Source organism: Convolutriloba macropyga, chromosome 3 (assembly GCF_964194025.1).
Source record: "Convolutriloba macropyga chromosome 3, txConMacr16.3, whole genome shotgun sequence".
NCBI classification, from domain to species: Eukaryota; Metazoa; Xenacoelomorpha; order Acoela; family Convolutidae; genus Convolutriloba; species Convolutriloba macropyga.
In genome coordinates, this window is record NC_134470.1 from 56,029,045 (window position 1) to 56,045,133 (window position 16,089).

At 33.8% G+C, this 16,089-nt stretch overlaps 1 protein-coding gene across 1 annotated transcript in view; it reads left to right on the forward strand.

The window, feature by feature from the left end:
- The window catches only part of LOC142337153 (uncharacterized), a 72,382-nt gene that overhangs the window by 20,437 nt on the left and 35,856 nt on the right, over positions 1-16,089 (forward strand). The window contains exons 5-6 of the mRNA XM_075386259.1: positions 12,439-12,588; positions 12,890-13,117. Coding sequence (XP_075242374.1) covers positions 12,439-12,588; positions 12,890-13,117 — 378 coding nt within the window. The remainder of the gene's footprint in view (positions 1-12,438; positions 12,589-12,889; positions 13,118-16,089) is intronic.

The following is a 16,089-nucleotide window of genomic DNA, read 5'->3' on the forward strand; positions in this document are numbered from 1 at the left end:
AAGGCAAAAAAATTTTGGACCCCATTTTTTGATTTTAAACTGTGTGCAAGTTTCATTGAGAGTGTCGTTTGGCTATAGGAAGAACTTAGAAAGGATTAGAAGGATGAGAAATGTGACCATTTACGATTTTCGCCAGGTACACCTTGAACCTAGTGGAAAATGCTATGTTATCACCAGTCAAAACGTTTGATTGACTTTTTAGCGGGAAATATGTCTTTTATCAGTCTCAAATTAACACTGACAATTGTTTCTGGTGGTAATCGCAACATAATAATGATCCAAAGCGAATGCACTCACAGAAAATAATCGTTTACAGATAAAAAGTCGATTAAATCATTATATATCATAAACTGAAACGTTCTGGGGGCTTTTTTATGAACATTTTTAGTGCTTAACACATCATTCACGCTTGGTGTGAACAGAACAAATCATTAAAAGTATCATTGAACTATGTTTTTGGAAATGAGTATGTCAAATACGTTATCGACGGCAAAGTTTATATGAAACTTTCCGTTGAGGACCGAGAGAAAAATTAAAATAAGGCAAAAAAATTTTGGACCCCTTTTTTTGTTTTTAAACTGTGTGCAAAGCTCAGTGGGAGTGTCGTTTGGCTATAGGAAGAACTTAGAAAGGATTAGAAGGATGAGAAATGCGACCATTTACGATTTTCGCCAATTACACCTTGAACCAGTGAAAAATGCTATGTTATCACCAGTCAAAACGTTTGATTGACTTTATAGCAGGAAATATGTCTTTTATCAGTCTCAAATTAACACTGACAATTGTTTCTGGTGGTAATCGCAACATAATAATGATCCAAAGCGAATGCACTCACAGAAAATTATCGTTTACAGATAAAAAAGTCGATTAAATCATTATATATCATAAACTGAAACGTTCTGGGGGCTTTTTTATGACAATTTTTAGTGCTTAACACATCATTCACGCTTGGTGTGAACAGAATAAACCATTAAAACGATCATTGAACTATTTTTGTGGAAAAGAGTATGTCAAATACGTTATCGACGGCAAAGTTTATATGAAAATTTCCGTTGAGGACCGAGAGAAAAATTAATGTAAGGCAAAAAATTTTTGGACCCCATTTTTTGATTTTAAACTGTGTGGAAACCTCAGTGGGAGTGTCGTTTGGCTATAGGAAGAACTTAGAAAGGATTAGAAGGATGAGAAATGTGACCATTTACGATTTTCGCCAGGTACACCTTGAGCCAGTGAAAAATGCTATGTTATCACCAGTAAAAACGTTTGATTGACTTTTTAGCAGGAAATATGTATTTTATCAGTCTCAAATTAACACTGACAATTGTTTCTGGTGGTAATTGCAACATAATAATGATCCAAAGCGAACGCACTCACAGAAAATTATCGTTTACCGATAAAAAAGTCGATTAAATCATTATATATCATAAGCTGAAACGTACTGGATGCTTTTGTATGACCATTTTTAGTGCTTACGACATCATTCACGCTTGTTGTGAACAGTACAAACCATTAAAATGATCATTGAATTATTTTTGTGGAAACGAGTATGTCAAATACGTTATCGAGGCAAAGTTTTAATGAAACTTTCCGTTGAGGACCGAGAGAAAAATTAATATTAGGCAAAAAACTTTTCGACCCCATTTTTTGATTTTAAACTGTGTGCAAACCTCAGTGGGAGTGTCTTTTGGCTATAGAAAGAATTTAGAAAGGATTAGAAGGATGAGAAATGTGACCATTTACGATTTTCGCCAGGTTCACTTTGAACCAGTGAAAAATGCTATGTTATCACCAGTCAAAACGTTTAATTGACTTTTTAGCAGGAAATATGTCTTTTATCAGTCTCAAATTAACACTGACAATTGTTTCTGGTAGTAATTGCAACATAATAATGATCCAAAGCGAATGCACTCACAGAAAATTATCGTTTACCGATAAAAAAGTCGATTAAATCAATATATATCATAAGCTGAAACCTTCTGGGTGCTTTTTTATGACCATTTTTAGTGCTTACGACATCATTCACGCTTGGTGTGAACAGAATAAACCATTAAAATGATCGTTGAGTTATTTTTGTGGAAACGAGTATGTCAAATACGTTATCGAGGCAAAGTTTATATGAAACTTTCCGTTGAGGACCGAGAGAAAAATTAATATTAGGCAAAAAATTTTTGGACCCCATTTTTTGATTTTAAACTGTGTGCAAACCTTAGTGGGAGTGTCTTTTGGCTATAGGAAGAATTTAGAAAGGATCAGAAGGATGAGAAATGTGACCATTTACGATTTTCGCTAGGTACACCTTGAACCAGTGAAAAATGCTGTGTTATCACCAGTCAAATCGTTTGATTGACTTTTTAGCAGGAAATATGTCTTTTGTCAGTCTCAAATTAACACTGACAATTGTTTCTGGTGGAAATTGCAACATAATAATGATCCAAAGCGAATGCACTCACAGAAAATTATCGTTTACCGATAAAAAAGTCGATTAAATCATTATATATCATAAGCTGAAACGTTCTGGGGGCTTTTTTATGACCATTTTTAGTGCTTAACACATCATTCATGCTTGGTGTGAACAGAATAAACCATTAAAATGATCGTTGAGTTATTTTTGTGGAAACGAGTATGTCAAATACGTTATCGAGGCAAAGTTTATATGAAACTTTCCGTTGAGGACCGAGAGAAAAATTAATATTAGGCAAAAAATTTTTGGACCCCATTTTTTGATTTTAAACTGTGTGCAAACCTCAGTGGGAGTGTCGTTTGGCTATAGGAAGAACTTAGAAAGGATTAGAAGGATGAGAAATGTGACCATTTACGATTTTCGCCAGGTACACCTTGAACCAGTGAAAAATGCTATGTTATCACCAGTCAAAACGTTTGATTGACTTTTTAGCAGGAAATATGTATTTTATCAGTCTCAAATTAACACTGACAATTGTTTCTGGTGGTAATTGCAACATAATAATGATCCAAAGCGAATGCACTCACAGAAAATTATCGTTTACCGATAAAAAAGTCGATTAAATCATTATATATCATCAGCTGAAACGTACTGGACGCTTTTGTATGACCATTTTTAGTGCTTACGACATCATTCACGCTTGTTGTGAACAGGACAAACCATTAAAATGATCATTGAATTATTTTTGTGGAAACGAGTATGTCAAATACGTTATCGAGGCAAAGTTTTAATGAAACTTTCCGTTGAGGACCGAGAGAAAAATTAATATTAGGCAAAAAACTTTTCGACCCCATTTTTTGATTTTAAACTGTGTGCAAACCTCAGTGGGAGTGTCTTTTGGCTATAGAAAGATTTTAGAAAGGATTAGAAGGATGAGAAATGTGACCATTTTCGATTTTCGCCAGGTTCACTTTGAACCAGTGAAAAATGCTATGTTATCACCAGTCAAAACGTTTAATTGAATTTTTAGCAGGAAATATGTCTTTTATCAGTCTCAAATTAACACTGACAATTGTTTCTGGTAGTAATTGCAACATAATAATGATCCAAAGCGAATGCACTCACAGAAAATTATCGTTTACCGATAAAAAAAAGTCGATTAAATCATTATATATCATAAGCTGAAACGTTCTGGGGGCTTTTTTATGACCATTTTTAGTGCTTAACACATCATTCATGCTTGGTGTGAACAGAACAAACCATTAAAACGATCATTGAACTATTTTTTTTGAAATGAGTATGTCAAATACGTTATCGACGGCAAAGTTTATATGAAACTTTCCGTTGAGGACCGAGAGAAAAATTAATATAAGGCAAAAAATTTTTGAACCCCTTTTTTTGATTTTAAACTGTGTGCAAACCTCAGTGGGAGTGTCGTTTGGCTATAGGAAGAACTTAGAAAGGATTAGAAGGATGAGAAATGTGACCATTTACGATTTTCGCCAGGTACACCTTGAACCAGTGAAAAATGCTATGTTATCACCAGTCAAAACGTTTGATTGACTTTTTAGCAGGAAATATGTATTTTATCAGTCTCAAATTAACACTGACAATTGTTTCTGGTGGTAATTGCAACATAATAATGATCCAAAGCGAATGCACTCACAGAAAATTATCGTTTACCGATAAAAAAGTCGATTAAATCATTATATATCATAAGCTGAAACGTACTGGATGCTTTTGTATGACCATTTTTAGTGCTTACGACATCATTCACGCTTGTTGTGAACAGGACAAACCATTAAAATGATCATTGAATTATTTTTGTGGAAACGAGTATGTCAAATACGTTATCGAGGCAAAGTTTTAATGAAACTTTCCGTTGAGGACCGAGAGAAAAATTAATATTAGGCAAAAAACTTTTCGACCCCATTTTTTGATTTTAAACTGTGTGCAAACCTCAGTGGGAGTGTCTTTTGGCTATAGAAAGAATTTAGAAAGGATTAGAAGGATGAGAAATGTGACCATTTACGATTTTCGCCAGGTTCACTTTGAACCAGTGAAAAATGCTATGTTATCACCAGTCAAAACGTTTAATTGACTTTTTAGCAGGAAATATGTCTTTTATCAGTCTCAAATTAACACTGACAATTGTTTCTGGTAGTAATTGCAACATAATAATGATCCAAAGCGAATGCACTCACAGAAAATTATCGTTTACCGATAAAAAAAAGTCGATTAAATCATTATATATCATAAGCTGAAACGTTCTGGGGGCTTTTTTATGACCATTTTTAGTGCTTAACACATCATTCATGCTTGGTGTGAACAGAACAAACCATTAAAACGATCATTGAACTATTTTTTTTGAAATGAGTATGTCAAATACGTTATCGACGGCAAAGTTTATATGAAACTTTCCGTTGAGGACCGAGAGAAAAATTAATATAAGGCAAAAAATTTTTGGACCCCTTTTTTTGATCTTAAACTGTGTGCAAACCTCAGTGGGAGTGTCGTTTGGCTATAGGAAGAACTTAGAAAGGATTAGAAGGATGAGAAATGTGACCATTTACGATTTTCGCCAGGTACACCTTGAACCAGTGAAAAATGCTATGTTATCACCAGTCAAAACGTTTGATTGACTTTTTAGCAGGAAATATGTATTTTATCAGTCTCAAATTAACACTGACAATTGTTTCTGGTGGTAATTGCAACATAATAATGATCCAAAGCGAACGCACTCACAGAAAATTATCGTTTACCGATAAAAAAGTCGATTAAATCATTATATATCATAAGCTGAAACGTACTGGATGCTTTTGTATGACCATTTTTAGTGCTTACGACATCATTCACGCTTGTTGTGAAAAGGACAAACCATTAAAATGATCATTGAAATATTTTTGTGGAAACGAGTATGTCAAATACGTTATCGAGGCAAAGTTTTAATGAAACTTTCCGTTGAGGACCGAGAGAAAAATTAATATTAGGCAAAAAACTTTTCGACTCCATTTTTTGATTTTAAACTGTGTGCAAACCTCAGTGGGAGTGTCTTTTGGCTATAGAAAGAATTTAGAAAGGATTAGAAGGATGAGAAATGTGACCATTTACGATTTTCGCCAGGTTCACTTTGAACCAGTGAAAAATGCTATGTTATCACCAGTCAAAACGTTTAATTGACTTTTTAGCAGGAAATATGTCTTTTATCAGTCTCAAATTAACACTGACAATTGTTTCTGGTAGTAATTGCAACATAAGAATGATCCAAAGCGAATGCACTCACAGAAAATTATCGTTTACCGATAAAAAAGTCGATTAAATCAATATGTATCATAAGCTGAAACCTTCTGGGTGCTTTTTTATGACCATTTTTAGTGCTTACGACATCATTCACGCTTGGTGTGAACAGAATAAACCATTAAAATGATCGTTGAGTTATTTTTGTGGAAACGAGTATGTCAAATACGTTAACGAGGCAAAGTTTATATGAAACTTTGCGTTGAGGACCAAGAGAAAAATTAATATTAGGCAAAAAATTTTTGGACCCCATTTTTTGATTTTAAACTGTGTGCAAACCTCAGTGGGAGTGTCTTTTGGCTATAGGAAGATTTTAGAAAGGATTAGAAGGATGAGAAATGTGACCATTTACGATTTTCGCTAGGTACACCTTGAACCAGTGAAAAATGCTATGTTATCACCAGTCAAATCGTTTGATTGACTTTTTAGCAGGAAATATGTCTTTTGTCAGTCTCAAATCAACACTGACAATTGTTTCTGGTGGTAATTGCAACATAATAATGATCCAAAGCGAATGCACTCACAGAAAATTATCGTTTACCGATAAAAAAGTCGATTAAATCATTATATATCATAAGCTGAAACGTACTGGATGCTTTTGTATGACCATTTTTAGTGCTTACGACATCATTCACGCTTGTTGTGAACAGGACAAACCATTAAAATGATCATTGAATTATTTTTGTGGAAACGAGTATGTCAAATACGTTATCGAGGCAAAGTTTTAATGAAACTTTCCGTTGAGGACCGAGAGAAAAATTAATATTAGGCAAAAAACTTTTCGACCCCATTTTTTGATTTTAAACTGTGTGCAAACCTCAGTGGGAGTGTCTTTTGGCTATAGAAAGATTTTAGAAAGGATTAGAAGGATGAGAAATGTGACCATTTACGATTTTCGCCAGGTTCACTTTGAACCAGTGAAAAATGCTATGTTATCACCAGTCAAAACGTTTAATTGACTTTTTAGCAAGAAATATGTCTTTTATCAGTCTCAAATTAACACTGACAATTGTTTCTGGTAGTAATTGCAACATAATTATGATCCAAAGCGAATGCACTCGCAGAAAATTATCGTTTACCGATAAAAAAGTCGATTAAATCATTATATATCATAAGCTGAAACGTTCTGGGGGCTTTTTTATGACCATTTTTAGTGCTTAACACATCATTCATGCTTGGTGTGAACAGAACAAACCATTAAAACGATCATTGAACTATTTTTTTTGAAATGAGTATGTCAAATACGTTATCGACGGCAAAGTTTATATGAAACTTTCCGTTGAGGACCGAGAGAAAAATTAATATAAGGCAAAAAATTTTTGGACTCCTTTTTTTGATTTTAAACTATGTGCAAACCTCAGTGGGAGTGTCGTTTGGCTATAGGAAGAACTTAGAAAGGATTAGAAGGATGAGAAATGTGACCATTTACGATTTTCGCCAGGTACACCTTGAACCAGTGAAAAATGCTATGTTATCACCAGTAAAAACGTTTGATTGACTTTTTAGCAGGAAATATGTATTTTATCAGTCTCAAATTAACATTGACAATTGTTTCTGGTGGTAATTGCAACATAATAATGATCCAAAGCGAATGCACTCACAGAAAATTATCGTTTACCGATAAAAAAGTCGATTAAATCATTATATATCATAAGCTGAAACGTACTGGATGCTTTTGTATGACCATTTTTAGTGCTTACGACATCATTCACGCTTGTTGTGAACAGGACAAACCATTAAAATGATCATTGAATTATTTTTGTGGAAACGAGTATGTCAAATACGTTATCGAGGCAAAGTTTTAATGAAACTTTCCGTTGAGGACCGAGAGACAAATTAATATTAGGCAAAAAACTTTTCGACCCCATTTTTTGATTTTAAACTGTGTGCAAACCTCAGTGGGAGTGTCTTTTGGCTATAGAAAGAATTTAGAAAGGATTAGAAGGATGAGAAATGTGACCATTTACGATTTTCGCCAGGTTCACTTTGAACCAGTGAAAAATGCTATGTTATCACCAGTCAAAACGTTTAATTGACTTTTTAGCAGGAAATATGTCTTTTATCAGTCTCAAATTAACACTGACAATTGTTTCTGGTAGTAATTGCAACATAATTATGATCCAAAGCGAATGCACTCACAGAAAATTATCGTTTACCGATAAAAAAGTCGATTAAATCATTATATATCATAAGCTGAAACGTTCTGGGGGCTTTTTTATGACCATTTTTAGTGCTTAACACATCATTCATGCTTGGTGTGAACAGAACAAACCATTAAAACGATCATTGAACTATTTTTTTTGAAATGAGTATGTCAAATACGTTATCGACGGCAAAGTTTATATGAAACTTTCCGTTGAGGACCGAGAGAAAAATTAATATAAGGCAAAAAATTTTTGGACTCCTTTTTTTGATTTTAAACTATGTGCAAACCTCAGTGGGAGTGTCGTTTGGCTATAGGAAGAACTTAGAAAGGATTAGAAGGATGAGAAATGTGACCATTTACGATTTTCGCCAGGTACACCTTGAACCAGTGAAAAATGCTATGTTATCACCAGTAAAAACGTTTGATTGACTTTTTAGCAGGAAATATGTATTTTATCAGTCTCAAATTAACACTGACAATTGTTTCTGATGGTAATTGCAACAAAATAATGATCCAAAGCGAATGCACTCACAGAAAATTATCGTTTACCGATAAAAAAGTCGATTAAATCATTATATATCATAAGCTGAAACGTACTGGATGCTTTTGTATGACCATTTTTAGTGCTTACGACATCATTCACGCTTGTTGTGAACAGGACAAACCATTAAAATGATCATTGAATTATTTTTGTGGAAACGAGTATGTCAAATACGTTATCGAGGCAAAGTTTTAATGAAACTTTCCGTTGAGGACCGAGAGAAAAATTAATATTAGGCAAAAAACTTTTCGACCCCATTTTTTGATTTTAAACTGTGTGCAAACCTCAGTGGGAGTGTCTTTTGGCTATAGAAAGATTTTAGAAAGGATTAGAAGGATGAGAAATGTGACCATTTACGATTTTCGCCAGGTTCACTTTGAACCAGTGAAAAATGCTATGTTATCACCAGTCAAAACGTTTAATTGACTTTTTAGCAGGAAATATATCTTTTATCAGTCTCAAATTAACACTGACAATTGTTTCTGGTAGTAATTGCAACATAATAATGATCCAAAGCGAATGCACTCACAGAAAATTATCGTTTACCGATAAAAAAGTCGATTAAATCAATATATATCATAAGCTGAAACCTTCTGGGTGCTTTTTTATGACCATTTTTAGTGCTTACGACATCATTCACGCTTGGTGTGAACAGAATAAACCATTAAAATGATCGTTGAGTTATTTTTGTGGAAACGAGTATGTCAAATACGTTATCGAGGCAAAGTTTATATGAAACTTTCCGTTGAGGACCGAGAGAAAAATTAATATTAGGCAAAAAATTTTTGGACCCCATTTTTTGATTTTAAACTGTGTGCAAACCTCAGTGGGAGTGTCTTTTGGCTATAGGAAGAATTTAGAAAGGATTAGAAGGATGAGAAATGTGACCATTTACGATTTTCGCTAGGTACACCGAACCAGTGAAAAATGCTATGTTATCACCAGTCAAATCGTTTGATTGACTTTTTAGCAGGAAATATGTCTTTTGTCAGTCTCAAATTAACACTGACAATTGTTTCTGGTGGTAATCGCAACATAATAATGATCCAAAGCGAATGCACTCACAGAAAATTATCGTTTACCGATAAAAAAGTCGATTAAATCATTATATATCATAAGCTGAAACGTTCTGGGGGCTTTTTTATGACCATTTTTAGTGCTTAACACATCATTCATGCTTGGTGTGAAAAGAACAAACCATTAAAACGATCATTGAACTATTTTTTTTGAAATGAGTATGTCAAATACGTTATCGACGGCAAAGTTTATATGAAACTTTCCGTTGAGGACCGAGAGAAAAATTAATATTAGGCAAAAAATTTTTGGACCCCATTTTTTGATTTTAAACTGTGTGCAAACCTCAGTGGGAGTGTCTTTTGGCTATAGGAAGAACTTAGAAAGGATTAGAAGGATGAGAAATGTGACCATTCACGATTTTCGCCAGGTACACCTTGAACCAGTGAAAAATGCTATGTTATCACCAGTCAAAACGTTTGATTGACTTTTTAGCAGGAAATATGTCTTTTATCAGTCTCAAATTAACACTGACAATTGTTTCTGGTAGTAATTGCAACATAATAATGATCCAAAGCGAATGCACTCACAGAAAATTATCGTTTACCGATAAAAAAGTCGATTAAATCAATATATATCATAAGCTGAAACCTTCTGGGTGCTTTTTTATGACCATTTTTAGTGCTTACGACATCATTCACGCTTGGTGTGAACAGAATAAACCATTAAAATGATCGTTGAGTTATTTTTGTGGAAACGAGTATGTCAAATACTTTATCGAGGCAAAGTTTATATGAAACTTTCCGTTGAGGACCGAGAGAAAAATTAATATTAGGCAAAAAATTTTTGGACCCCATTTTTTGATTTTAAACTGTGTGCAAACCTCAGTGGGAGTGTCTTTTGGCTATAGGAAGAATTTAGAAAGGATTAGAAGGATGAGAAATGTGACCATTTACGATTTTCGCTAGGTACACCTTGAACCAGTGAAAAATGCTATGTTATCACCAGTCAAATCGTTTTATTGACTTTTTAGCAGTAAATATGTCTTTTGTCAGTCTCAAATTAACACTGACAATTGTTTCTGGTGGAAATTGCAACATAATAATGATCCAAAGCGAATGCACAGAAAATTATCGTTTACCGATAAAAAAGTCGATTAAATCATTATATATCATAAGCTGAAACGTTCTGGGGGCTTTTTTATGACCATTTTTAGTGCTTAACACATCATTCATGCTTGGTGTGAAAAGAACAAACCATTAAAACGATCATTGAACTATTTTTTTTGAAATGAGTATGTCAAATACGTTATCGACGGCAAAGTTTATATGAAACTTTCCGTTGAGGACCGAGAGAAAAATTAATATTAGGCAAAAAATTTTTGGACCCCATTTTTTGATTTTAAACTGTGTGCAAACCTCAGTGGGAGTGTCTTTTGGCTATAGGAAGAACTTAGAAAGGATTAGAAGGATGAGAAATGTGACCATTCACGATTTTCGCCAGGTACACCTTGAACCAGTGAAAAATGCTATGTTATCACCAGTCAAAACGTTTGATTGACTTTTTAGCAGGAAATATGTATTTTATCAGTCTCAAATTAACACTGACAATTGTTTCTGGTGGAAATTGCAACATAATAATGATCCAAAGCGAATGCACTCACAGAAAATTATCGTTTACCGATAAAAAAGTCGATTAAATCATTATATATCATAAGCTGAAACGTTCTGGGGGCTTTTTTATGACCATTTTTAGTGCTTAACACATCATTCATGCTTGGTGTGAACAGAACAAACCATTAAAACGATCATTGAACTATTTTTTTTGAAATGAGTATGTCAAATACGTTATCGACGGCAAAGTTTATATGAAACTTTCCGTTGAGGACCGAGAGAAAAATTAATATAAGGCAAAAAATTTTTGGACCCCTTTTTTTGATTTTAAACTGTGTGCAAACCTCAGTGGGAGTGTCGTTTGGCTATAGGAAGAACTTAGAAAGGATTAGAAGGATGAGAAATTTGACCATTTACGATTTTCGCCAGGTACACCTTGAACCAGTGAGAAATGCTATGTTATCACCAGTCAAAACGTTTGATTGACTTTTTAGCAGGAAATATGTATTTTATCAGTCTCAAATTAACACTGACAATTGTTTCTGGTGGTAATTGCAACATAATAATGATCCAAAGCGAATGCACTCACAGAAAATTATCGTTTACCGATAAAAAAAAGTCGATTAAATCATTATATATCATAAGCTGAAACGTACTGGATGCTTTTGTATGACCATTTTTAGTGCTTACGACATCATTCACGCTTGTTGTGAACAGGACAAACCATTAAAATGATCATTGAATTATTTTTGTGGAAACGAGTATGTCGAATACGTTATCGAGGCAAAGTTTTAATGAAACTTTCCGTTGAGGACCGAGAGAAAAATTAATATTAGGCAAAAAACTTTTCGACCCCATTTTTTGATTTTAAACTGTGTGCAAACCTCAGTGGGAGTGTCTTTTGGCTATAGAAAGAATTTAGAAAGGATTAGAAGGATGAGAAATGTGATCATCAATATAGAACTTTCCGTTGAACCGAGAGCTCCCTTCAATGGACTGAAATCATAAGATAACATGGTCTTTGAGTTAATTGGGGTTTAGAATTCTTCTTTTATATTTAAAATTTTGGGACGTCTATCTTGCAAGATTCTTGTAAGATTCTTGCAAGGTAAGCGTCCGGATCTTGCATCTTGCAAGATTACAAGATTAGCGTTATTTGCAAGTATCTTGCAAGATCTTGCAAGATAAACGTTATTTGCAAGAATCTTGCAAGATCTTGTAAGATAACCATCCTTGCTCGTCTAGGGACCATTGAACAATTTATTATTATTATCAAATGAAACAAACTGAATTATCTTAAAAAGAAAAACTAAACAGTATTTGCTGTCTTTGCTTAACCCTAACTCAATAAAGACAACAAAAACCTCAGCGCCTAAATTTTAATAAAAAAGTGTCAACTGGGGATTAATGTAGAGTTTTTTTTCAGGTGGTGTCTATCAGTCATGGCTTGTCGTCGAATGACGTCATGGTAATTAAGGACTCGACACATCCCCTTCCACCAAATGAGAACATCACTGCACGTATTGTTGGCGACAATGACATTACTCTGGATATTCAGTACTTCGACATTGTTCAGGTTTGATGAACTTGTTAAGAAATCAGTTCTCAGGTGATCCCCCCCCCCCCCCCCCAACCTCTTAATGGGCATCCCGGGAGTGCCTATTCTGTTGCACAGTAACGTACTATTACAACACATACATTAAAGTGAACGGGTCATAAAGACCACTGGGGGTCGAAACAGAATAGCTCCAAACAACTTCTATAAGTTTTATTGATAAAAAATATGGTTTTGAGCGAATTTGTACTAATTCGATCGAATTGTACGTTTGACAATCTAATGAGCATTTGAGTCTTCCTGAGTCACTTATTATTTTTAGAATTTGAAAGTTTCCTTGATTCCGCCCGAGGGCAATTGCGCTTCTGTATGCACCTTCGACGCTCCATCAACAACTTCTGTGCAGCTGACTGGACTGACCCCTGGACAAGACTACAACATTTCTCTAGTCACAGTGAGCCATGGCAAGGAGAGTGATCCAATTCTTATCACTGAACAACTACAGCCTGGACAAATTCTTCACTTTCTCCACGTTGTATCTTCAAAAACGGTAGGTTTCTAATCGTTATTTCACAATTAAAAAGTAAAACTTACCTCCGAAAAACACAATGGTGTGTTTTAGAAGAATAATTTTCTATTCATTTGAATTAAGCTATGCGCTAGAATGAATTTCGCTGCCCATGTTGTGTTTAAGACTCAAATTGAGCTATGATCAGACTTTCCAGACAGAAGTGACATCTGATCAGACTTTCTAGACCGAAATGACCTCTGATCAGATTTTCCAGACCAAATTGACCTCTGATCAAACCGAACCCAGACCTTGGTCCAGACTAGAGTGCGCTTATGATCAAACTCAAATTCAGATCATTGTCCAGACTATAAACTCACTATGATCAGACCTTCCAGACCAAATTGACGCTTATCACACTCAATATAAACCAATTCCAAAAATACGTACCTTTTCTCATTTTTGTTGCTTTATTGGTGTTTTATACAACTAAACAGATTTTTTGCAAGAAAGTTGTAAATTCCAGACAACCTTCAAGGCTTTGAACCTAACAACACCAATAGTTGTTGCTAATTCAAAAATTTGCAGCATTCATGATTTCAACCAACTTCTAATTTTGTCGAAAAGGTTAAAACATCATATGCTTAACGTCGAGACGGAACGTTTTTCCATCTCATCTTTAAGATCTTAATCAGGAACAACTCAGTAAAACTTAAAAGTTATGAAAAACGCTATCACAATTTTTAAGGTTTTTAAAAACTTACTGTTGTCTCTTTAATTACAATTAAGTAAAATACAACAGAAAATAATGATTGCTCTTTTAATGATTAGCCGTAAACATTATAGCTACTCAAGTGCTCTTTTTAATTTCTAGTTTATTTTAACTAATTCATATAAACAGGTCAGTTTCTCTTAGAACATGAATTTCCATAGTGATAGACCTGGGAATTATTGAAAGAATAACTTGGAGACTCGAATAGAACTTATTTTACTTAATTTATTAGTTGTAGTAGTCATCAGCGTAAAAATAATTTCAGTTCAGCTCTCAACAATTTGTTCAGTTGACTTAATTGAAATGTTTTGTTTATGATTTCTTCAGTTCTGAGATGTCTTGTAAACGCGTTTAATCACAAAATAGAAGTTCTTTTCTTTAAAGAAGCCAAATTTCATGCCTGAAGTACCATCACAATCGAAGGAGACCCGTAATTTTCTTGTACTGTAAACAAAATTCTTGATGTCAACTCTTTTTCAGGAAAAAATTCTCTGCCAGATCCAAACAACCCCCGAATATGTTTTATAGCAGCTCGGTAAACCCATAACCGAGCATTTCTACATACTTTAATTTAATCAAGCAAGGTATATTTTAGAACTAATTCTGTATGAGCCTTAAGCATCAATGCAAAATGAAAAATTCTGATAAAATTGATTCATATATTTTGTTTCTCCTTTCTTGCAATCATTTTTTAGTGAGTTGGTTTTTAATATCAACTGCATTAAACGGATGAAAAATTTCTAGTCTTGTATGTTTGAAGTTTTCAAGCAATTTATTTAACATCTTTTTAACGTTATTATTTTTCTGTTGTGTCATATGTCTAAGAATTGCAGTATGTTATTTTTATTCAATCCCTAGCAAGCGCTTAAAAATTTCCAAGTAGTTTGTTAACAAGTAAATAACAAAGCAAAGAACAACATAGAAGAAATAGCTATGCCTGACCGTGAGAACGGATCGAGTTTTGCTTGACAAAGCGCTCGAGTACTGTTTCTCACTAATTACTGCAATTACGTTCGAGAAATAAATGTTGTTTTTTGCATTAAATTGAGATTCCATTTTCCCCCTGCTAGATGCGTTTGAGTAAATTTTAAAAACCAAATTTTACTTCTTTTCAATCATTTCTGTAATGAGCTTTTGTTGTTTCTATGATAAAACGTTCTGGACATCAGATGTCACCCATCATTTTCCCTATTATACCGCAGAATTAAAAACAATCATTGTTTAGGGGAAAATAAGTCCTAATAAGGGGATAAAAAGACCAAATTTCTCAATATTTCGTTACTATTCAGTGAGATTCACTAGTCTTCAGATTGAAAAAAATGAATAGATGTTGAAAGTAGTAACGACGTGATGGCAGAATAGAATCGAAAACTCAGAACTGTTTTTGCCTAGTGATCAATGATTTTATTTGTATAGTTTTCTGGGTATGGACGAGATCAAATATTTTGCTAGTCTCAGACATAAGACATGTCTTTTGGCTGAGAATAGCAAAATATTTGATATCCTCCATACCCAGTGCTGAGAACAACTTGTAAATGATTAATCTCTTTCCTTATTTGTTCCGAACCCTCTTGAGGGGGGAGGAACTATATACTCAAATGTTTTTTTTGTTCAGTCAGTTTTCGCCGGTCGATATATTAATCGTAGAGAGTTGAGACTGGTATCATTAGAAAGCACGTCCAGCGCAGAATATGGAATAAAAAAGATTTTTTAAATTTTCGTATTCAACAGGGAGTTATCGAGGTTTAAACTTCTGAGAAAAGTAGAGTGAATTCACGTTGTTTTTATTCACATTTTCCAAAATGTTTGCCTAATTTTTAGTCAATTTAAAAAAAAAACTTGTTAAAATTTTTAAGAAAAGTGGCGTTGATTTTATTTTTAAAGCAAGCATTGTTGATTATTTTGATTTAATTTGTTCAGTCAAAAATCTGGCTAAATATTTCAAAATTCAGCCTTTTTCATCAAAAACAGCACGAAATAAGCTATTTTAGTCCACTTTGATTATATTTGCCAGCAGTACACCCCAAACAACAATAATACAATATTTTTAGACTCAGAAGGTGGCTATTCCTTCTTCAACTTCGCCTTAGAGTGCTCTGTAATTAAAACTTTGCCGTTTTTTGCTAACTTTACTCGTTGATTATCAAAAAAGCAGAATTTATTTTTGAGTTTTCAACTTACAAATTATCTATATCCACAACAATCGAAAAATCATTTGTTCCTAACGGACAATAACCATTAG